Raw genomic sequence first — 24,947 nt, 5'->3', positions numbered from 1 at the left:
TCTACAGCCGACAACGCCATACATAAATATATAATGCTAATGGACCTGCGCCTTTCTAAGACTGAACACTAAAGGCTAAGTTAAGGATCAGGACAAGTGCCCCCACAGATTTGATGGGTGTTGGTGAGCTTTCTATAATGGGATTGCTTCCCTTGCCAGAGGGACAGTCAAGAGGTCCTGCTCAGAAGGGTTATACACTAAGAACTACAGGTGTATACAATTATAAAATCCTGTCAGTAACTATGTATGAGAGCATTTAACGTTCACAGGGTAAAGCAGGTGCTTGTAGCTGGACTGCAGTATGAATGAAATCAAACTTTTACTGTATGTAAAATTTCTTTCAGTATTCTTTCAATATATATATATATATATATATATATATATATATATATATATATATATATATATATATATATATATATATATATATATATATATAACATAAGTACAGTATGGCTGCTGTAATTAGTTAATGCTGTTTCAAGAAGAATAAGGTATGTGAAGAACCAGCCAGCTTTTATTCCTTAATCGTTATGAAATGGTTTATGGTGGAAGACGGAACTAGAAAAGACAACTTTGATAACAATCCAGTGGCTCATGGTGTTTTTTGCGCTCTGTTTACACACACAATGGCCTGGCCTGTCAGCAGCTGTCTCTGTTTAACCGCGGCCATATGGACACCATGAAAAGCCTAGCCGGGTTTTTTTTGTTGCGCAAAACATGTAACGAAAATTCCAAATAACAGCGCATTAATTAGCAAACGCCATACTGCCAGTGTTTCACAAAGAAAATACAATTGATTTAATTTAACTGCAGATTTAACTCTTAAGTTTAAAAATCTAAATGAAGAGGTATGTCGGTTAGTGGATGTTCCCCTCGTTTATTTCATAAAAGCTCAAAAACCATTAAATCGAAGATTTCACATAATAAGATCCCAGTAATATTTAAGTTATTAATGCAAGGGAATTCGATTAAACAAAGGACGAGTTTAAGTTGCGGAGCTTTGACTTGCTTATCAACGCTCTGTGTAGGGATACAACTCGGGTTCCATGCAGCGCTAGTTGAGCTTTTAACCTGCGATTTGCTGCAGAATATACAGGCAATACGGTTATGTCCAGGGTTTTGGGACTCCAAGCCCGATATACGTGGGTTTCCAATTGCAGTCAGAAGACATATACGCAGACGGTTTGTAAACCTCTGAACATCTAATTTACCCGTAATTTTTGAGAGTACGTGCTATGTGATAGACTGGCATCCGGTCCAGGATATACCCCGTCTTATGCCACGTATATGATAAGCGATTGGAAGATGGACGCACATTATAAGTGATTTTTCCAGAATCTTTAGGTATATTTTAACATGTAAGGTACACGAATATCTGTGTGTAATTCGCACCTTCGTAACAATCTGCAAGCTTGTTTTTAAATCTGTAACGTTGAAATTGCAGTTTACATTTAAATGTATCGAAAGATTACCGCTGAAGACCGATTTGCTGTAAATATTTTGTGTTTCCATTCATCCGCGTTTCTTTACATAAACACTAGCTTCGTTAACGTCCCTCGCTTTCTCAAACAACAGCACGTGACTCCAGACAAGTATCAAAACATTTATTTTAATCCGGGGAATAACAAAGAAACACGAGAAATGACATTCAATGGAGGGAATTTCAGAAGACAGCTGCTTGAGCGCTAGATACGCATAATGGCACCGGTTCTTTGAAAATAAACCAGAATACGTGTAAAAAGCAACAAAAACATTGGGCTAAGGCAAACAGGCCGTTAGTGCAATGGCTCAATGACAATAAATAACTATTCCCTTCTAAGAAAACCTGAAAGAAATGTCGGAAAGGCTCAATGGAAAAACTCTTCAGTTGACAATGACGACGTACAACCATAGTGCCCATACTTCATTAACTCGCTACGAAATGTTTTTAAAATGTTTAAAAATACACTTAACATTCATGCCTACCCCTAAAACTTGCAGCTGCACAAGGGTTTATCTAAAAGAAAATGTTATATCATCCAACTTGCTTAAAACAACTTCAAATGCCTACATACGCATTCAATGTATTTCTGGGCTTGATAGACAAATAGGAAAAAGGCTGAAACAGCTAAATGGTTGTTACGTACAACATAACAGTATCCTTTGGTTTAATTCATCTGGAAAATAATTGTAGGTCTTTCAAAATATAACAAAATACATTACGCGTTAGGAACAATAAATATGTCCAAACATATCACGAGTACCAGCCATATAATCACAGTTTACGGAACTTTTGCATGTTTTTTTTTTTTTAAAAAACCATTTGAATTTCTTTAAACGATTCTAGTCTAAACTTAAATCACTGATATCTGGCTGCCTGACAAAGTAATACAGTATGCTACTATTGAAGTGAGGATTGGTGAACAACCAAAAATACCCCATTGGTTTTATTTATTGACGTCACAATTTAAGACTTTGTTCGTGAGATTTTATTTTTACAACTAGCAAATAAACTAATTGTCTCCTTGATTAAAAGAAAATTTTACATGGATCTAATTCACAGCTAGGATTGATCACCAGGCTCTAGTGAACAAACTTGCAATTTCTGCTACTGTATAGCGGCTAACTAAACCAACTAGTTCATAGGCAGGTTCTCAAAACATTCAAAACGATAAGAATGGACACATTCGGTATCACAGAATACCACATACAAATGCTGTGGGTATTGTGAAACATCCAGTACTTTCACAGTAATTATAGATATTTAACTGATACTTTTACATAAACAGAAGAAACCAAGTAAGACCACGAAAGTAGTCTTGACAAGCTTTTACACTAAATATAATTATTATTTGGCATTGAATTTGAGTTTGTTGCCTGTTTATGCCACTGAGCAACAAAGAGACAGGGTAAGATCTGGAGAATAACTGAACATAAAAATGGGCAACATTCACTGGACTGAGAAGTGACTCATTTAGTAGACAGCAGTGGCAAAGACAATGACAAACAGAATGACACACAATGTTCGCACTTCCAGCCCACACCCTACTTGTGGCACTGAGGTAACACAGTAGGTCAGTTGCCCTAAAGAGTTCATTGATGGCTGCTCTTTCAGACAGAATCAAACTTCTGAAATCCCCAACAGTTTAAAGGGCATGCTTTGATGGGACAGGCACTTCAAACAAATGTCATCGGGGCAAAAAACAACAGTAATATTCACTATGTAATAATATACATACACAGCAGTGTTCAGAACAGTTGGCGTTTAAACAATGAATTGGTTTCTTTATTGTTTTTTTTCCTAAAATAAACAGTACCAGTGGAATATTAGTGAGTCTTAAATTTTGCCAACAAGGCAACATTTAGGTAAAGAGGAGGGAATACATTTTGAACATAAGGGTAAATAAGAAAAGTCATATTTTTCAATTGATTATACATTTTGCTTTCACTCAAAAGAAAAAAAAACTCAATTTAAATGAGGATGAAACACTTCTCTTGGACATACTGTTTAGTGATGAAGTGAAAAAAAAAACAAAAGTGGAATCCATTTAATTTAAATTTATTTGTGCAATCCATTCAATTTTGATGCCAATCGTACAATATAAAAAACTGTATTGGAGTGCAGGATAGTGTCCATTTTATTTTCAGTGTTTTTTTCTCCATGCATCTTGTATATCTGGGCTCATCACAGAACATTTAAACTTTAAATATAAAGTTTGAGACAGTCTTTACTTCAAGGGAAGAGACAGACTACTTCCTTTCTAAGGCTTTGACAAAACCATTGGGATTTCAGAGCCGACAGTTGCACATCACGTTACCTTGAAGAATCGATTGGCTCCAGAGACCCTGTGACTTGAAAGTGGATGCCATCCCCAGGAAGTGGGGAGGCGATGAGAGGACAGAGCCAGCAAAGGTACCACCGCTGTCCAAGGCACTCTCGGATGTTGGCCAACACACCCAGGCTGTAGGGGCGACGGTTTGAATACCACTCCCTGGTGGTCTGGCCCCGCAGCATCAGGCCCACGTGGAAGAAGAGGAAACCAGCCACTAACAGAAAGCCCACCACGCATGTGTCTGCGATGAATGCGAAGGCAAAGGCACCAGCCGTCACCTGACCTGGGAGACAGAGACGAAAAGCAGCACAGGTTACAGTGAATGCCGGCTACAGCCCACACAATACATCCAGTGACCATTTTCTTTGGGGACACCTGCTCCTCCAAACAGCCAATCATTTAGCTGCAACTGAATACCTACAGTACAGACAGGGTCATGAGGTTCACTCACTGTGTGACAAATTAAGTTAGTGGTATTCCAGGTTATTTATTTTAACAGGGCCACCCTAGGGCTGTTATATTTATACTGATCCCACCCACACACACACACACACACACACACACACACACACACACACACACACACACACACACACACACACACACACACACACACACACACACACATAACCTGGCCTGGTGCATGTCATTTTAATTATTTTAATGTCATACAATGTGTACAGGTATAAAATGTGTTCATATTATTTTCAATATTTCTAAAGGTTGCAATTTCGAAACAGACCTGCCTCACCTCAAACCCCCACACATTCTCTGTTTGCCCCCCTGTAATTACGTGGGGCACCTCATAGTTTTAACATTTTTGGTTTAAGCAAAGGAACATAGCTTACAGAGGACTGTGTAATAACAAACGATAGTGTTAATTCAAAGGGTGAAAACAATGAAACAGGTCAGAGGAGAGATTGTTAAGTTGTTAACGCTAACAGGAAGGCCACAAGTGAAAAAACAATGGTGTAGTACAAGTGTTATGCAGCATAACTTCTCAAAATGCACATCTTGTCTACATCTAAAGGGAATCTGGAGGAAAAAGTGGGTCCTACCTGGAATTAGCTAGCAGCATCTAATAAAGTTCCCATTGACTATATAGTAAATATAAGTAGACTTTGCTGTAATTTGGCTGAAACCATAATGAGAGACCAGACTATTGGCAGCAACACGTAATGACAAAATGATGCTTCATAAACAATTTGCTGTACTTTTTGACCCCACTAGGTGGTGCTCTCTGATCAAAAAGGGGCACAGAGCATGCCTCAAAGCAGACGAAGAGCACCATCTAGTGGGATCAAAAAATACAGCAAATGGTTCAGGAGGCATCATTTTGTTAATAAATAGTGATGGTCAAATGAAGCTTCATGAACCATTTGCTGTATTTTCTGACCCAAATAAATAAGCAGCAGAAACAGGCAGAAGTGAAGTAGCTTCTAATACAGTGCAACGTAACAGTCAGTGTGGGATGAAAGGAAAAGATGGTCCAGATGTTCCGAGGGCTGTCATGGACCACAGTGCCTCCACTGGTGTCGGAGCAACTCACCAGAGACGAGCATGATCCAGGGCACCATGAGCAGCATGACACTGTGCAAGGTAACGCCCTCCTTTAGGATGACAATGAAGACCTCGGCGTTCATGACGACGGCGTACAGCAAGCCCGCCCACATGAAGAACAGGCTGCTCAGGAAGTAGCGGTAGTTTCGAAAGCCCACGCACTGGCCAAAGAAGACGCAGTGGTGGTCACGCCGTAGCACGCACACGTTGCAGTCGAAACAGTGCGAGCAGCGCGGAGGGGTGTGCGTCTCACAGGTATAGCAGTACCTGGCCAGAGACGGGGGCGGCAGCAATTTAAAGAAACTGCAACAAATGCTCAAGCTGAGCAAAAACTATTGTCCCGGTTTCCAGTTGACACCTCTGCCATGTTCTTTATATCCCATCCACTGGCTACTTCAGTCATTTGCCAGTAAACTAACATCTTTCAACCAATAATTAATATCTCTATTAGTGCAAAAATAACATGCGAAAAACAAGAAGTCAGGTAATTTTATGCAAAAGAATCAGCTGCAGTAGGCTTGACGGGGGCCCTAGTAACATATATATATAATCAAGCATGTTTAATTTTACTAAATTATAAAATACTTCAAGAGCATTGCTATGTATGGAGCGAATGAAGAACTATATTTCAAGATCACACTGACAGCTTGGCGATAGGCCCCATAAAGCAAACTGCAGCCAAAAATACTCATCACAGTGACTACATAATTAGCTGTATGTTCTAAGAGTGTGGCAGATATTTAAACATAGTACTGGTTCTCATCCGAAAATAAATATCACAGGATAAAAATGCACAGACTAAAGTATTAAAAAATTAATCAGGAGGCATTTTTGCATGTAATCTGGACATGTCTATAAATGTCAATGACAATTAAAGACTAATATACGGGTGATACTTTTTACAACACCATCCTTTCTGAGAGCCAGTGGTCATTAGGGCATATGCTTTTAAGCCGGTGATACACTTGGTGCCATTACAGCAGCGTCACCGCCCACCAGGGCCGGTCAACCCTAAAGGCAACATAGGCGGATGCTAAGGCGCCAACTTCTAAGGGGGTGTCCAGCTGCCAGTCAATTTCACTTTGCACCGGACGGGCGCAGGCAGTGATGCTTGCCTAGGGCGCCACATCGGCATGGACCGGTACTGCCGCACACCTACCTCCAGCCTTGACCCACGTTGTCTCCGTCGAGGAAGACGCCGCGGATGCTCGGGCTGGTCCTCAGGAACAGCATGGCATTCCACGTTATGTTCCCCAGCATGAAGTACTGCAGCAGGAGGTGGAGTGCCTTCCACACCCCCGACCACTCGCTCTCCTTCTGCTCGGCTTCCCGAGGTGCCTCGACCACCACCAAATAACTAACTTCGCCGGTGATTGACAGCACGAGCACGGTGTTCACTACAATGGGCAGATAATGACACGCTTTCTCTAAACGACTCCTAATTCGGCGACCAAAGCCTGACATGTTTCCTTTCCCGTATACTGACAGTTCACACGGATTAATCTGTTACTCAGAACCGGTTCTACCTGAACCACAAATACCGAGTACTTAAACAGAACCCGGAAGGTAAAATAAAAAGCAGCCTCCGGTGTAGATAAAAGAAGCCTGTTTACCAGCAGCAAATCTATGGCGGTACAACCTTTGTTTAAAAATGACAAGTACCTAACTTTGAACGAATGTTAATTAGTTAACGCGACGAAAACCTTGACACACTTCCATACGTAACACTATATACATGGCTAACTGCGCCCTCACCTGCTAACCCGGTTTCCTCGTTGGTGGTAAGGAGCCGCATTTATTTCGGCTACTGTTTCCGTAACGCACACGCCCACCATCAGAGGCGGTGTCTCAATAAAATAACTCCCCCGTTCGCTCATTATAGTTCCGGCTGTCAGCGCTCCAACTATAACGGGCAAAGGGGAAACACTTCTGTAGAGAATAATATTGTCGTGAAATAGCCCTTATTATTATACATCTACAACGAATGATAGCTCCTTTTGAAAAAGTTTATTTAGAAAAAGATATAGCTGACAATATCCCTACAACGTTTTTGTTGAACGATCCAATGCTGCCATCATTATGTCAATCACGGGATTCGAACTAACAGACTTCCAATAACAGCACAGAGTTCTTGTTCAAAGAACCACACGTAGCCCCGGATGACGCCCCTGCCCCCACAGAAAGACCTGTGCTCATATCTTTGGGGGGACTGTCCAATAATTTGTATAGGCCACAGGGTGTCAAACTCCAGTCCTGGAGGGCCAGAGCCCTGCACATTTTTGGGTTTCCCCTCATTTAACACACCCAAATAAACTCCTTTTGCTAATTACCACACAGCTCTTGAGCTGAATCATTTATGGTGGAACAGGGAAACAACTAAGCTACACAGGGCTCTGCCCCCCCCAACACTGGAGTTGGACACCCTTGCCATAGGCAAAACCCTAATCCAAACAATGACGACCTTAATCCCTACCCAGCAATAACCTTAACCATAAGTAACCAAACAAATACAAGTCATTTGGCATTTTTAGTGTACTGATTGCCGTCACAGATTTTTATATAGATTTGAATTTCTCCTTGTGGGGACTGAAAAAATGGTCCCCAAAACATCAAAATAACAGGTTTTGTCACACTGTCATTTGGTCACCAAAATGCAATATAAACCTAATCCGCATATGCGTGCCCGAGCTGAGATACATACACATGTGGGAACACACACACACACACACACACACACACACACACACACACACACACACACACACAGAATGACATTATTTTCTAGCATTATACGGATGCTTGCTCCATATATAGGGTTATACATAAGGCCCCCATATGGGGGATTTGTCTTTTGCTTTCGTTCCCTCCCCCAGGAAGTGTAATCCAAGCATTAATCCCTTTTAATCCAGTGCCAAGTCAGTACAATGTCGAAAGTGGATCTGTCAGCATGGCCTTCTGGTATCCAAAGCGAGAAGACGTGTGTGGATCTGAAAGCAGCTGGGGGAGACAGGAGAGGTCAGTTGCTTGCAAGCTGTCACCCACCTGTCTGCTGGATTTACAAATGTAGAATGATCAATATTCTTAAAAATGATTATGTTCCAGCCCTGTTATGAGTGTAACATGATATCGAGCATATGACATTAAAAATGGATATCGAAGATAAATATTTTCGCATGTCTTATTTTAAAACCCAAATCAGTACTAAAAGCCTCTCCGCTGTGTCAGAATGATATGACATTACAAAGATTAGCAACATGGGGGCAGTGTTGCATTGTTTTGAATTTGTGTCCCAAGTAGCCAAACCCGTAAGACTGCGAATGTGTGGGTGGAATACGTGTGTTATCAAGGAGTTAATCCAAGGATTGAATTAATACCCACCCCCCTCCCTTTTAATAAGGAAAAGGCATCTTTCTTCACATGTTTTCAAAGGAATTCTGGGACACGTGAATATAAATTATTTTGATAGCTGTTCGATGAAGGTATACTATGACAATACGAAGACTAACCCCAGAACTCTTCCTATACACCATGGATGTGAATTATATATGTTGTTCATATGTATGTATCTATAGTCTCGTTATTTGAAAATGTGTAATACTGTACTATCAGAGCAGGAAACTTTTGAGCAACAGTTAATCAGATAAGTATAACTAGTTGATGACAGGATAGGGGGTATTGTCCGAAGAATTCGTTCTCGATAATTAATCTTAAAGTAGAAGTTGCGCAAAGTTAACTCTGTTTATTTACTGTTTATTTAATTCATTTCACAGAGCATAGGAGGACAGACTGGCAAGGCACCCCACAGTCTCTCAGGCAGGAGCAGCACCTGTCAGTGAGCTTCCTCTGTGATCCCACAAGCCCCATTTGCCCCTTAAGCACCGACTAGTCTCCATTTTTTTTCTGCAGAAAAAATGGTGGGAGTTAATCGGCTCAGTCTGATTTGAAGTAGCAGTAATGCTATCCACCGCCCATAGTCACTATCGCTCAGTATTTACTGTAGCTTTAAACTGTATATCCGTAATGTATATGTGATTCATTTTTGTTTATCTTTAAATGTATTTTTCTTTTATTTAGTTTTATAATATGTATTCTTTGTACAATGACAATGAATACATATTTTAAATCATAATATGTATTTATTGTACAATGACAATAAATATATTCTATTCTATTCTATTCTATTCTATTCTATTCTATTCTATTGTAGTCCTAGTCACATTCACATGATTTTGCACTGTGCAAATAGCATTTCTGTGCCTGCCTTTAGGGCTGGAGAGGTGACTCTGAGGCTCGGGATCTGTGCTGGCACTCGGAAGTTTGTTGGTTTGAATCCCATGAATCCCAGGAATGATTCTACTTCATTGGGCCCTCGAGCGGGGTGGCATGGTGGTGCGGTGGTTAGCACTGTTGCCTCACACCTCTGGGACCCGAGTTCGAGTCTCCGCCTGGGTCACATGTGTGTGGCGTTTGCATGTTCTCATGTCGTCGTGGGTTTCCCCCCACAGTCCAAAAACATGCTGAGGCTAATTTGCGTTGCTAAATTGCCCGCATGTGTGAGTGAATGGTGTGTGAGTGTGCCCTGCGATGGGCTGGCCCCCCATTCTGGGTTGTTCCCTGCCTCGTGCCCATTGCTTCCGGGATAGGCTCCGGACCCCCCGCAACCCAGTAGGATAAGCAGTTTGGAAAATGGATGGATGGATAGATGGATGGATGGGCCCTCGAGCAAGACCTTTGACCTGCAATTGCTTTGTCCTCAGTATGAGCTTAACCTGCATCTTGCCCTACAAGCAGTTCCTCCAACTTTCAGGGGAAACTTGGGGGCTGATGGCCCCCAATATCATTCTTGAGGTGGTTTGTTGTGTGGTAGGTGTGGCAACGCGCCATATCCGTGCATGTTCCTTACCTCACCTCTGTCTCTGAGACTTCTGCAGTTTTCCATCTGGGATCGGTGTCATTATCTGCTGTGTGTATGTCGAGCTCAGATCTCCTTCTCTGTGGGTTGCAGGCAGTGGCTGCAGCTGCAGTGCAGATGGAGGGAGGTCAGCCAGCGCGAACGCAGGGCCAAGCTGCGCAATGCACAGATCATCCAGGACTTCCAGAGGACAGAGGCCACTGTGAGAGACCTGGCCGCCCGGACCACAGCCATGACCACCATTCGTGTGAGGACAGGAGCCCAAGCGGATGAGCCTGTTTAGTTCTGTGTTGTCTGTTGTTTTTTTGAGAAGCCTAAAAGTTTTGTGTAAGTTGTAGTACAGAATTGTTACTTTGCACTTCCAGGGTTGTGGGTTTGAATCGTACCCTCACTGTGCTGCTCGCTATCCAGGACCATTTTTTATGAAATCCTGCTGCATACAGCACAGCTCTCTCACTCCCCCTACAGGCTGATTATGAGAAGCAGCTGCAGCAGAAGTGTCCCAGACGGCTGCAGAAGTTGGAGGAGAAGAGGACATATCTGCATTGCAAGAAGGTATTCAGGAGTCAAAGTGTTTTATCTGTTAGGGTCATTATACAAAAAGGAAATAGCATGAGGACAGGACTGTGTTTTCCCTGACGTAGTTGGAGTTATTTTCCAGTCTGTGCTAAACTTTATTAACTTGGTATAAGGTACATCAACTTGTTATACTTTAAGGGAATTTTAGAAGTAGTACATCGGTTAGCTCAGTGGTTTGCACTGTTGCCTTGCATCTCCAGTGTGTTTTATGTTGTTACTATAATCCTTTATAAACATTAATCTAGGTGAATCTTGGATTTGATTTAATAGCTTTGTAGAATTGTGGTTAGCATGGTGGTGCAGTGGTTAGCTCTGTTGCCTTCTACCCCTGGGACTGGGGTTTGAGTCACCACCCCGGCTCCATGTGAGTCCCGTTTGCATGTCGCCCCCATGTGGTGTGGGGTTTCTTTCAGAATCAAAAAGCATTCTAAGGTAAACCGGAGTTGCTAAATGCTGTGTGGGCTCTGTCATGGGTTTGTGCTCCATCCTGGTTTATTCCATGCCTTATGCCTGTAACTTCTGGGATAGGTGCTGGACCCCTGCCAACCTATATGGGTAGAAGATGGATGGATGGATTATTTATGACCAGTTGAACCCGGGGAATGTTTTTGGTAAGATGCATCACCCAAGGTATTTTTGCTGAACTCCTGATTTCACCAGCAGGTGGAGCTGAACCTAAATGAATACCTAGGAAGGCAGGAATGGGAGAAAGTGACACAAAGTGACATCAGCAGGGGTCCAGCTGGTGCTCAGTCCCCCAGTTCCCCTGCTGACCCCCTCCACCTCCTCACTTCATCCCCACCCCCCCTACCAGACAGCAAAAACTGTGAGTATTATAAGACCACCTCACAATATCCTTACTGACTTTCTATTAGATATTGTTACATATATATTTTGTTTAGGTTACTTCCACACACTGAAAAATGACTTGATGGATTCCCAAAGTGAGGACTACACCCAAAACGTCTCTCACCAATCATGCCATCCCATGGGCCACAACTCCTGGTTGACTCCGGACCAGCGACGAAAATCAGTTTCCCAAACCAGGACTATCTCGGACCATCTAGCCGATGCTTCCATGGAGACTAGAGGTTTCCAGGGCATCTCCGGAGCTGCATGCCCTGTCCAGCACCCTCTTCCCTCCCTTGCCAGCCAGCCCTTTGACCCCTGCTGGATCCTTCCTCCTATGCAGCCTCTGTCAGGCTGGTTTGGTCTGTATAGTACATTTCCACCCAGGCCCCAGCTTACCCTCTCAGCAGGCCCCCAGCAGGGGGGTCGCAGTCTGGATCCCAAGGCATGGGGTGTAGTCTGTGAGCCAGCGCAGGACCAGAAAGGTGAAACGTGCATGTCATTGAGGAGATGGGACCAAGATGGCGGCCTTGATGGAAGCCCCACTCAGGAGGCAGACAGAGACCTGAGGCAGAGGCGGCTTGACAGGCAGGAGCAGCCCTGCAACCAGTCCTTCGAGCTGGATGTTAAGCCAGGCGAGTGGCCACTCCTGAGCTTGCCAGAATGTTCTGGAAATGTGCTTTAAGAAAGGCTTAAATGAAATGCCCACTACCTACTGAAGACATCAATAGCATTACAGTTTTGTTTTTTCTATATACCCTTGAAAAGTCTTTCTGTTGGGGTTGCATGGCGGCGCCGTGGGTAGCACTGTTACCTCACAGCTCGGAGACCTGGGGTCGAGTCTCTACCAGGGTTCCATGTTTGTGGAATTTGCATGCTCTCTGCGTGTTGTCATGGGGTTTCCTCTGGGTTCCCCTCCACAGTTAAAAAACATGCTGAGGTTAATTGGACTTACCAAATTGCTCATAGGCATATGTGTGAATGTGCCCTGCGATGGGCTGGCCCCCCATCCTGGGTTGTTCCCTGCCTCGTGCCCATTGCTTCCGGGATAGGCTCCGGACCCCCCGCAACCCAGTAGGATAAGCGGTTTGGAAAATGGATGGATGGATGGATGGATGAGACTTTATTGTTGACAGCAGATTTTATTTCTGTATAAATTCTATTGATTTCATTTTGAGGGTAAGAAAGTTACACGTTTTAGTCTCTATGCAGTCTTTCACAACACTGCAGTTGCCTGCTGTATAAATTGTTATTCTTGAAATGTATTTTTGAAACTGATAGTGTCTGTCCACAGTCCGTCTGCCCACCACACATAGGGGCAGCAGTGAGAGAAGTTCCGTCTGCAGTACTGCCAAGAGCAACGATGTCCCTGCATCACCGAGGAAGAAAAAGAAGGAGAAAAGAGGAAGGATTCAAAAAATCTGCACAGGCTGGATGAAAACTTTCTGCCATAGGTTTGTCTCCATTTGTATTTCTCAGCTACATAACTGATATCTCACTTAAGCTGCTGATTAACATGTAAGGGTATTCAACAATTTGGTCCTACTTGGGTTATACCTAGAAACCCCTGCTCCACATGATGGTGAAGTTCGTATCTTTCACTGTTCTGTTCAGTAAAATCCAATGACAAGGGTCTACCTCATTACTAGTTAGTTAACATCCTGTTTTCCCTCAACTGAGTTTAAGTCTGAACTGCATGGTGTTGCTCCTTCTGGGAAAGGAGGATTTAAATTGCTTGGGGTGTCTCAGATGGTGGCATACAGGAGCCCTTCATTCATATGTCAATTTAAGGCGACTTGCTGATTTCCAGCTGTGGGGTCACCTCTGTTCCTTCAATTAACACTTAGATTCCTTTCTTGGTGCCATGTGATTTGCAGCATGAATAAGAAAGCCAGTTTGCAGGGATGTGTATTGGATTGAGCCAATGTATTCCAGTTACCCTCTGCTTCCTGACATGGAAGAGCTGCAAACAGCCAAATTTAATAAACAGAGGTGAAAAAGTCAAGGTCCAAAACTTAATGAATGAAAATTGTACTATTACTGTAAAAAGATCTTGACTTGTGAATTATGCCATAAAAAATTGAATCATAATCTAATTCTTTGAATAAAGGTCACATGATGGAGTTGCTAGCAGCATGGAAACCTTGTCAGGTCACATGGGACACAGTTCAAAGACAAGTGGGCACTCCGTAGTAGCAAAGCAGAGGAGCAATGAATCTTCACCAAATGAAGGCGAAACAGAGAGTGCACATTCGTCTGGAGAGACGGAGAAGACTGAGAAGGACGGTCTGACCCAGGAAGGTGCTGTGGAAGGTCCAGAAATGGGGGAAGAGTTAGGGGAAAGTGAAGAGACTGATAATGGAGATGAGAATGATTCACAGTTTAGCAGCCAGTCAGAGGGAGAAGGTGAGGAAGCAGAGGAAAGTAAGGAATATAGCAAAGAAGAAATGAGCAGTGGGGCGGAAGAAAGTGAGGACTATGATGAAGAAATAGAAGGATGTGAATGGAATGGGGAACAGGGACAGGCAGGGGAGGATGATCCTGTGGGGGGGGTAGAAACAAGTGAGGGAGGCACAGAGGATGGAGAGATTTACGACAGCCCAGAGCAAGAGTGGGGGCAGATGTCTGGGCATGAGAAGGTCAAAGAATTACAGAGCTTCATGCCAAGTGGTGCAGGAGGTGAGAAGACAGTGGAGGAACTGGAGGAGGTGGAAGATGAAGGCAACGGCCAGGAGGGTGAAGAAGAGGAAGATGATAGTCAAGAAGAAGGATATTCTGAGGATGACAGCGAGGAAGAAAAAAGCCAGGGACAAGTCACCTTAGAGGAGGGTGACGGGGAACAAGATGAAGAGGACGGTACAGGTAGCTTAGACAAATCTGAAGAAGAAGATGAGGCGAGGGAAGATTTCAGCAAGGATGAAGAGGAGATGAATGAGGAAAAGGGAGGTAGTGAAGTGGAAGAAATGGGAGTGACAGACTGCAAGGAAGATGAAAGTGGGAGAACGACTGACTCTGACGATGAAATAATCAGCTCACAGCTGGATGACAGGTACCTGCACCCAAACGTGTCCATGAAACTGCAAGTTTTTAAACTTTAAAAAGTTACAGTTTAAATTAAACAAATTTCAGCTTTACTGTTATATTTTTCTATTTATTTTCTTGCTAATGACTAGGAAAAGCCAAGCTACGAGAGCTGGATGGAATTTTACTGGTAAATGTGACGCTGCAGGAAAAATGAGACAAATTGATGAAGAAAATGAAGAAAATGAAACAGGAGAACAAAAGTATCAGGAGAGTACTGGTGACGACACAACCAGCAGCGATGGCCCTGACTACAGCAAGGCACTCTTTACAAAAGTTATTACTGGTGATGAAGATGGTCAGTGTAGTGATGATGAGGAGGATATTGAAGTTCTTCTGGCGCCGCATGGAGATCCAGAGAGACAGCAGTGAGTATGCTTTTTGGTTTGTTTGTTATATTTTGTCCACAAAAACAAAACAATCAGGTCCAGATTATGAAAGTGACTGGGCAGCCTTTGAGAAGACGGAAAAGGTCGCAATACACGACCAAGCTGCTAAATTTACACTTCGTTTTTGGTCAGTTTTGATATTTTGTGTCTGTTGTGTTATGGGATTTCGCCTGATTACTGATTTTGGGGAACTATTTGGCCAAATTTGGCGATGCACTGATAGAGCCAGAAAACCATACTGTATAGCAGAATAGAATCAAGTTATAAAATTACATCTCGAACATGTAATTTGGAAGAGGTTGATTCAGGGGTGGACTGTCTTCCCCAGGGGGCCCTAGGTTGACATAGGTAAGGGGGCCCCTAAGGAGGCCATTTGAGATATTTTTTGGAGCCAAAAGAGAAACGAGAAGGAAGTAAAAACGATGGAACATCAATGATATGCTCATCCAAGTACGAGGTGCTAGCGGTAAAACATAGTGATTAAGGTGGGGGAGGGAGTTTTGTTGGTAAGATTTGCTGATCGGGGGAGGGGGGTATCGCACTGGTGGATTGGTGGAAATTTAAGATACATTATATTTTACAATTATTATATTCCATCCATCCATCCATTTTCCAAACCGCTTATCCGGCTGGGTTGCGGGGAATCCGGAGCCTATCCCGGAAGCAATGGGCACGAGGCAGGGAGCAACCTAGGATGGGGGGCCAGCCCATCGCAGTATTATATTATATATAATATTATAGATTATAATATTTTTAACAAAAACTGTTAAAAATATAAATGGTTTGGAGTGGACATTTCACATATGCGTTTTGTTACTAAAAAAGAGATGAAATTAGTAGAGGGGGGCCTAGAGTACAGGGCCCAGGTTTGCCCCCCCCAAACACAGCCCCAGTGTGCATCATTAAGATCTCTATAGGACACTCATATGGGATCCATACCATGGATACCATGCGATCTGAAGAGCTCCTGAAGTTGTGTCCCAGTGACACCCTGTCATATGACCCTCCAAGGTAAGGACATGGTGTAATGATACCGCTCTCTAGACTGACCTTGTAAACATGTGGTCACTGCTTGTATGTTTTTAGGGAGAAGAAAACACCCCCCGCAGTGAAAACTACAGGTACGTTTTACGTGTGTTTGTGTGTGTGTATGTTGTGCACAATTAAAGGCACTGCATTAGTGCACCTAAAAGCGGTTTTTGTTTTATGTTTCACTTTCTCTTTTAATTGCAAACTGTCCTTGAAGAAAATAAAAATGAGATATTAAAAGAAAAACAGGATAACACAATTTGAAAACTAAATAGTATCACCCAGGCTTCTGCTCATTGCATTCTGGTTATTACAGATTTCATCATTCAGATTTAATTAACAACAATTAAATGAAATTGATCTCTAGTTTTGCCCTTATTATTTCCATTGTTGAGATTTTTTGGATTATGCAGAAATGGAAATTTTAGGTCCAGGAAGTAAAAATGCAGACTTTGTTTCAACCAACCAGTTGAGCATAAATAGTCACAGTCAGACAGTACTCAACTGGTTGGTTGAAACAAAATCTTGGTCTGGATTCTTACTTTCTGTACCTGAATTTTCCACCACTGGGATTATGTTCTGCCAACACTATACTGTACATAATCTAAATAATAAGGCATATATGATAAAGACTGCACTTGTTGTCATATACGAGGGAGGCCCACCCCCTTGCTGCTCAGTGTGCGCTTGTGAACCCCCCCCCCCCTTGCTCCACAGGTCCATGGCACGACTCAGAGACCGACTCAGGCGACATCGTGCTGGATGGACAGGAACTGAGCGCTTGTGACCTGAATGGGCAGGATGACTTTGATGACTTTTAGAAAGAAGAAGAAGTAGCAGATTTACACAAAAGTACGAGGACACAAGTACTATGCATGTTTGTGTAAAAAGTCAAATACATATATATATATATTTTATATATATAAAATTTCCGCAGATGTGCTCCTGCATATTCGTGACCTTCATGAATGTCTTAAGAAAGTATCCAAGAAAATATGAATAAATTATTAAGCAGAGATCAATGATCAAACAGTTTCTTCTGGGGTAATAAATGGATTCTGAATTTAAATGTGTCTCAGGCACAGTCTAGTTTGAGAGTTTTATCAATAAATTCCTGAGCAGTTTGCCAGAAGATGAACGTTTCTGTGCTGGTCAGAGGCGGGTTCCGGTGAATGCGGGCCATGGGCATTGATAACGGATCCTGTAAGCTGCCGGATCGTGACGGAATGAAAGGCAGCGGAGCACAATGGGTGGGATATCACTTTTTCTGTCATTTACTTGCAGCTTATCTCACTCCTTTGTAAGTGGTAAAGACGGCACGCCGGGCCGGAATGTCAACACAGGTGGGCGAACGGGCTCGGAGGAGGGACGGGCTAAGGGGAGAGGAGGCGCGAGGGGCAGGTAGTGCAGAAAAGGGCAACTCACACACCTCCTGCAGACTTCCAGTTAGCAGCACATGGAAGAATGACAGGAATTAGCAGCATGAGCCAAGGAGGCAGGAAAAGTAAAAAGTAACACAGAACATCATTGGAGATCTGGAGATTGATGATGGTAGTACTGAGTGAAGGAAAACACTAAAGGACAGAGTAGGAGGATGACATCAGATGGAGAGATGGATAAAGTCACAGAAAATAGGGAATTTAGAGAGGACAGCTAGGAATAAAGAAACCTGAAGTCCATGAATAAATGTTAGGGACTGAGGAAGGTATGTGATGTTTTGCAACAATTTTTGGAAAAAAGGTACTTATTTTGGCTCTGAATACACTTACTGGCAGCTAAAAGGGAAGCAGATGAGTGAGGTTCAGGGCTAACCAGAGGATATGAATAAAATAAAAATGGATGAAAGACTTTTAAAAATTATTTGCTGCTTATTATTTTTTTATCATGTGTGAAATAAACATTCGTAACACTTAAAGCAATCATCATAGTGCATTATAGATACCTTCGTAATGCACTATAATGGTCAGTATAAGAATTAAAGATGCTTGGTACACATTATGAAGGTATCTATAGAACATTATAGATGAGAGCTGCATAAAGCATTCATGATGCATAATAAACATGGTTATAATATGTTGTGCCTTTTTATAGTTATAACCGTGATTATAATACTTTATGAATGCATTATAATGCATTATGAAGGTATCTATAATTCGTTATGCATGACTGCTTTAAGTAAATTGTTACTTAGACATTTTAAAATTGCATTTTAAATGTTTTAATGGACATTATGTTTTATAATATTACACAGTGTCTGGGGCAGATCTGGGGAAAATAACTCACAGATTCAGCCATAGAGAATGTTCATATGATGCATATTCATACCAATTCTGCCCCCTTCAGCTTGTACTTTCATTTATATATATATATATATATATATATATATATATATATATATATATATATATATATATGAATACTACTCACTCTCAACTCCATAATGGGAGTCCCCATTTACACTGTTGATAATGGTAATAAGCAGGTGTACTGTCTCAATCTGTTTAATAATGCGAGGTCAAAAACAATAATGGGGGTGGGTTCTTGTGGAGCTGTGGCAGAGGGACAGAGACCCATCTTAAGGGTGGGGGTTGTCTTGGCCCTGAGTGATGTGTATTTGAACAGGCCTGTTTACCCTGGCCCTTGTCAAAGGAGACATAAGAGCAGTGACAGCCATGCAGACGCAGGCCAGCAATAAACCAGCTCACTGTGTAAACACGGCCTGCCCTATTACAACCACAGTAACGGGGCCAGCACTGGTGGCTGCTGGGAGATTTCATGCGGCCAATCGCCTTTCAGAATGGAGCTACACTTGGACACAGGAAACAAAACATTTTGCAAGGTGAATAGCCAGTTATCCCAAAGCCTGTTTCTCTGAGGGCCAAATGAAAGATAAGACAAGCACCGTCTCCTTCATCATTCATCTCTTAGACAAGTGGTGTGGCTTAGTTATTGATTAATGAAGGATGTCGTTTTAGTAAAGCACATTGCCGTCCATGAAGGATAAATTGTGTTTATTTTCATGATTGATAAAGCTGCTTTGAACTGTATGGTGTCCTCATATGTGAATGGATTTATAAAAATAACTTGATTTGAATTTAATTTAGAGCATCCGGACATCAGATAACTAAGTACCTGATAGACACAATAGACAACCAAGCAGTTAGCCCTGAAGAACATCTCTTCTGTATTGCAAATTTAAATATAAAACCATGCCTGCTAGCACATCTACAATGCATCTTAGTAACAAGCATGGACAGTTTATCTCAGAGGTAAAAACCTGTGTCGTCTTCTGCACTTCATATGAGGCGCAAACTTCATGAAACCACAGTGCTATTTTATTTAAAAACAATGCACCACAAACCCGGAGTTTCCATGCAAAAATGACACCCATTATCCTACATTTTGCTTTATGATTTAAACGCTGATGTACAACAGAAGCCTATGTTCAGACGCATTTACTCACAATTATATTATAGTGAAAACAAAAACAGAATATACTTCAGCAGGTGGGAAATTGCAGGTAGGGCTCTTCACATGAAAATATGACGGGAGGATCTCAAATGAGCCAGATTTTACTTGTCATGAAGAAGTTCACTGCACTTCTCTATTGACAAGTATCAGCAGTGAATGGACTCAAGGATTCAATGGTTTTATTTATCACATGCAAGGTATACAGTCGGACTATAATCTGTAAAGAAATTAAATGTGTTGAACTTCACCATAATAAAAATGATGAAAGGAATAAAGAGATTTGAAGTGACAATATGAGAAATATGTAGTAAATTAGAAACCAAGAGTTACGCTGAAAAAAAGACGTGCAACAGTTTGGATAGATAAGGAGCAAATGTTGAATTGTAACTATTGATTAAGCATTTAGTGATCTGACGGCTTGAGGGCGGGGGCTCCTTCTGGGTCACACGACACCCATGCCGGCGATTCAGACAGTGTTATGCTGGAGCCGACAGACAGGCAGACGAGCGGACAGATGGGAGAGCAGGGCGCTCTGTGTAACCCTCCAGTGTAAGGAATCTCCTGGCATTGTTCCCCATTCAGAGCGTCACAAAGCCTCCCCAGTGCTGTTCCAGGGTACTGATACAAAAGCCGCCTGCCCCCCCCCCTTGCCCCCTACCAGCCAACCCCCCTCCCCTGGCCCGCCAGCCCCCCTGGCCTGTCTCCCAGCTCCCGTCTCCCCTCCTCTCCTCTGTCACAGCTGTCTGATTGATGTCATATAGCCCCGGCTGAGGGAGATTCCTGCCCCCCTCCTGCCTGCTCCCTGGGACACATGAATGCAAGCTCAGGGCAGGAAACTGCGTCTGTACCCCTAGGTGCCTTTTTTTTGTTTTTGGCATATGTTACCAGTTCAATATGGAGGTCTTACATGAATAGATGAAAAATGGGCCAGGATACAATAAATTGATCAATCAGGGAACAAAACAGTATGAATAGAGACCACATGTGTAAACTACATATTAAGAAGAAGATTACAAAAATGGAAGGGACAAAATGAAAATAAATACAGACCACAGGCCGATTGGTAGAGAGGGTCGTTTTAAAATGTGCTTTTACTTATGAGAAACCGAGCTTTCTGTCTGACATGCATCTTTCTGTCTGACATGCATCTTCCTGTCTGACATGAATCTTTCTGTCTGACATGCATCTTTCTGTCTGACATGCATCTTCCTGTCTGACATGCATCTTTCTGTCTGACATGCATCTTTCTGTCTGACATGCATCTTCCTGTCTGACATGCATCTTTCTGTCTGACATGCATCTTTCTGTCTGACATGCATCTTTCTGTCTGACATGCATCTTTCTGTCTGACATGCATCTTCCTGTCTGACATGCATCTTTCTGTCTGACATGCATCTTTCTGTCTGACATGTATATATGCCATTTCATTTCACCTAAGATACAATCAACAATATCTTCAATTCTCTTTAAAAGTATCTGAATGGTCTGTTTCCCCCCCTTGCCTCCCTTTATAACAAGTATTGTAGGGTGACCTGTTTTAAATGAAAAATGCTAACATTGGTGTTTAGGTGTTCAAACATGTGACATTATGAAAAAGAAGGTGGATGATGTGAAAGTGGTGTTTCAGGCCAGCTCCTTATTGTGTGCATAAGGCATCTTAATATCCTGTTTCAAACAATCAAGCATCTCTATGCTGGACACTCATTGTCCAAGGAAAGCCATCTTTGAGATCACAGAAAAGAAAACGTTAAATTCAATAGAAATTTAAAGGCTGACACAGAGAGATAAGATGATGTGGATATCATTACTGCAGATACTTATTGAGGATTTCCAAAACAACAGTTCCTTGCAGAACAGGAAAACATAACCTAAGGATTGGTCTAGAAGGTCATTCTGTTTTGAAATCAGTTTAGGTAGATCTAAAGGGCTTGATCTGAAGGAATGCATCTGTATGTGAGAAATCCTCCCTTCTCTTGTGTTTTCTGTGTTATGGAGGCTGGTATTATTTGTCTTGTCTGGTCTTGCCGCTAATGCATTGCGTCATTGTTTGTATACCTCATCTCTTTCTCTGTTCCTTGATTCAGGATTTGCTCATTTGGATGGAATCACTCAATCAAATCACTGTCAGCTTAAAGTGAAGATCAGAGTCAAGCCTGACTGTTCAATCAGGGTGCCGCTGTACCTCCATCCTCATTTCACTTCCGACCGCTGCCCGTCGGAACTGCGCTTTGCAGGGCAATTCAATCTGGAAAAAGTACTTGTCAGAAATTATGAGGAATCAGGCATACCGTAGGGGAATTGTGGGACAAAGCCTGAAAATCTATGATCTCATTGTACGTCGCCCTTTACAACTCGTCAGCCAAAGCCAACTCAGGCGTCTCGCTTAGAACTCTGTGTGTGTCCCAGTGTCCCCATTAAAGAAGACAGTGTTGAGAGGTGGGGGGTCTGTCATTATACCCAGTGTCATCCTATTGTCTACAGAACTTCCAGGACAATGGGTGGTGCGGAAGAAGATTAAGTTGGAGGGGGGTCGTGGGGGGGGGGGGGGGGGTGGTGTGCGGGTCAAGACCTTGTAGATAACCACTCCCGCCATTGCCACCTCTGTCCTGGACATCATGCTGTAGTAATGGCTTCTTCTTTTTGCTCTTCGGTCATGAAATTGCTACTGTCCGTGTTGTTCTTGCATATTCATGTAGGTCTTGTGCATTGTGAAATTTTCCAGAACCACAGCTTTCTCACTTGTCGAACTTCTTATTTCAAACTACAAAAGAGCATATTATTTCTCAACTTCATGTTGTGGTTAGACTGCAGACATTTTTGGAGTCCAGACAGTCAGTAAGTAGGTGCTGCATCCAGCTTTTCTGCCGGCTCAAGCCCTTTACCTCCACAATAAATTTAATTAGCAAATTTATAAATGCGTCTCACCTGAAATAAATTGATATACTGTACTTCCTCAAATGATGTGAAGTCCAGTGAGCAAACATTGTAAAAGTCCAAACCATTACTTCAATTACTGCTTAATCACTGGTCGGTTGTCAGTGGTGAGATACTTCACTGCGCAAATTATCACATTGTCATGTGATTACATATGACTCAGAGTGATGGAAGGACACTCAACCAGCATCCCATGTCCTCATGTTTTAAAACTTCCACTAATTGATGAATCTATTGCTGACTAATAATTTATTTTCTGTTAAATGTAGTATACAAAGGGTACTTTTATATTATAAATGTATTTTTATGACAGAGGCTTTTGTCCAGTGCGACAAACAAATGGGGCAGATAATGCACGACAATCATCCGGATGTCAAGAACCAACTTAGGTACAAGTGCTAATAGGGTAAACTTTCAATGACTGCCTAGAAAAAAGTGCAAGATCTAGTAAGCAGGCCTTTCTTGCTGTCCTGTGTTACAGAACAACACCGCGCTGTGCCACTACTTGTTACTGCCTGGTTTTGGTGATAATCCATTATAGTGAAAACGATGAATGTTTAAAATACCATAAATCCTTTAAAAGATTTATAGCTGGAGAACATGATGCAGACGGCGCTGCATATTTTCCTCATTGTCTTTTCCCCTTTTAATGCTAACCAGTTTTTTTCCCTTCAGCCTAAATCCTGTTAATGTGTGACACTGTATATTTCAGTCCTTAAGTGTGAGCACCTGACATGAACCCTTTCTGCAAACATTTGGCAGTAAGAGGAATTCTAAGTATGGGCTCAGGGGTAATATCGTGAAGTGAGGGTGAGGACTTACAAAGCTGGGAAACAATAGCTCTGTTTAGTTAGGAAGGTTGGATTCCCATTTGCACAACTTCGACTCTCAAGGTATTTGAACAATGCTGACGTGAAGTAGCCTGCGATGCCCAGCAACTTCCAGAAAGATCTACTTAGACAATGTTGTCTGCTAAGACAATATAATACTAATGGTTTGGCGAGATCCCACAGGAGTCCACTGGAGCTCTTGTGCGTATGCATGGTTTGTCGATTTGTAAATATCTTCAAAATGAAAATGACACTTTCAACTCTGTCCTTTTTGTCAGAATAAAATCATTTGGGGGATGCCTTGGGAGATGTTTTGGCATGTGAGGTCCGTGCAAATCCAGTGATTATGTAAAGCTTGTGATAGCACAAAAGTATGCTACTAGCATCTGACTGCAACAATTCAGCCATTGCTAGGAAGGCAAATCCCAAATGTATATTTACATCTTAATATCTAACTTAACAAGGTTTTAAAGAAATTTTCAAAGTCAATTGGAGCAATGAAGATGTTATTAGCATTCAGGAGAATCAAGTAATACAGTTCTCCAATTTCAGTAATAGACCTTACTGCATATATTATTCTGTATTAATGATGGAGTAATGAAGATTTTGGACGTAAAGAAAAGCACACTTCATTACACAGCTGAGATTCATGGAAAATTACATTTATTGGATTTGTGAACAGAAGCTGCATTTGTTATCAAAACGTACTTCATATTTCTTTGATGCAGTCTGAGAAGATCTATATATTTTCACAGTTCAAGGCTGTTAACACGGTCATGCTGATTTTGTCGTAATCTTAGCTGATTTCCATCTAGTATGCTTGCATTATACATTGAAACACCAAACAAAATACTTCACAAAGATATTAACAAGTTGCAAATGACACTGACTGTCACATGATGTTCCCAGTCTTCTGGCGCAAAACTCAGTTCGTCGTTAAAATAGATATTATAATTGAATCTTTCTAAGCTTAAAAAATCTGAAAATATAGAACATTTTGTGTGCATCCACACAGACACCTGTCACGGGAACCTGAAATTATCTGCTGTTTACAATTGGCAAGATAAGAAAAATGTATTTCATACAAGTATATTGTATGTAAAATGTTTCCTCGTTCTCTGACAAAGCGCTGCTGATATTAGGTAGCACACAATCATTTTTGCCATCCTAGATAACCAGTTACTTTAACTTTTTGCTGTGAAATAATGCTAATTAACATCCGCACAGGTTAAATATATCTGAGCTTCCTTTCTGTACCAGCAAAAAAACAGTGATCGCCTCCCTGTCCAGTTGCAGAACTTGACACAAAGGTTACACATAAGCCTTTACCAGAAACCTCTGGTTCTTGTCAACATCAGATGCTAACAGCTGAGCTAAGTTTTCCAAGAATCCCTTTTTTGTCTGAGAAATACAGTCCTCCACCAGAGATGATTTGTCTCTCCAGGGCACTGTTGGTTCCGATGCCTGGTGGCTGTAGACAATCCTTCTTTTTCTCTGT

General features: G+C 42.0%; 2 protein-coding genes across 3 annotated transcripts; one reads left to right on the top strand and one right to left on the bottom strand.

Moving 5' to 3' along the window:
• Nucleotides 1–1,593: 1,593 nt before the first annotated feature.
• On the bottom strand, nt 1,594–7,236 carry zdhhc24 (zinc finger DHHC-type containing 24). Of its 2 annotated transcripts, XM_049027757.1 has the most exons (4): nt 7,131–7,236; nt 6,535–6,772; nt 5,365–5,642; nt 1,594–4,098 (listed from the first exon to the last, which is right to left on the bottom strand). In XM_049027757.1, exons 1-4 carry the CDS (start codon nt 7,168–7,170, stop codon nt 3,797–3,799), a joined length of 858 nt encoding a protein of 285 aa, XP_048883714.1. In that variant the 5' UTR covers nt 7,171–7,236; the 3' UTR covers nt 1,594–3,796. The 2 variants fall into 2 exon arrangements, with proteins under 2 accessions (XP_048883714.1, XP_048883713.1); XM_049027756.1 differs by having other exon boundaries at nt 6,535–7,216.
• Nucleotides 7,237–8,289: 1,053 nt separating this feature from the next.
• Nucleotides 8,290–17,052, top strand: LOC125750129 (protein IWS1 homolog A-like). The gene is made up of 12 exons (XM_049027521.1): nt 8,290–8,390; nt 9,146–9,203; nt 10,381–10,534; nt 10,756–10,842; nt 11,527–11,692; nt 11,769–11,957; nt 12,126–12,350; nt 13,010–13,169; nt 13,826–14,764; nt 14,889–15,164; nt 16,272–16,306; nt 16,932–17,052. Exons 1-12 carry the CDS (start codon nt 8,300–8,302, stop codon nt 17,033–17,035), a joined length of 2,484 nt encoding a protein of 827 aa, XP_048883478.1. The 5' UTR covers nt 8,290–8,299; the 3' UTR covers nt 17,036–17,052.
• Nucleotides 17,053–24,947: the final 7,895 nt, after the last annotated feature.

Source organism: Brienomyrus brachyistius, chromosome 10, assembly GCF_023856365.1.
Source record: "Brienomyrus brachyistius isolate T26 chromosome 10, BBRACH_0.4, whole genome shotgun sequence".
Taxonomy (NCBI): Eukaryota; Metazoa; Chordata; class Actinopteri; order Osteoglossiformes; family Mormyridae; genus Brienomyrus; species Brienomyrus brachyistius.
The sequence above is the reverse complement of the archived record's forward strand: the minus strand, read 5'-3'. Positions and strand labels throughout refer to the sequence as shown.

Excerpts from the sequence above, each read along its gene's own strand:
- zdhhc24 (XM_049027756.1), bottom strand. The coding sequence starts at position 6,839 with ATGTCAGGCTTTGGTCGCCGAATTAGGAGTCGTTTAGAGAAAGCGTGT. Across the intron at positions 5,643-6,534 it reads AACGTGGGTCAAGGCTGGAG|GTACTGCTATACCTGTGAGA; the intron begins GTAGGTGTGCGG and ends GTCTCTGGCCAG. Across the intron at positions 4,099-5,364 it reads CTGGATCATGCTCGTCTCTG|GTCAGGTGACGGCTGGTGCC; the intron begins GTGAGTTGCTCC and ends TCTGTCTCCCAG.
- LOC125750129 (XM_049027521.1), top strand. The coding sequence starts at position 8,300 with ATGTCGAAAGTGGATCTGTCAGCATGGCCTTCTGGTATCCAAAGCGAG. Across the intron at positions 11,693-11,768 it reads CCTACCAGACAGCAAAAACT|GTTACTTCCACACACTGAAA; the intron begins GTGAGTATTATA and ends TATTTTGTTTAG. Across the intron at positions 12,351-13,009 it reads CGAGCTGGATGTTAAGCCAG|TCCGTCTGCCCACCACACAT; the intron begins GCGAGTGGCCAC and ends GTCTGTCCACAG.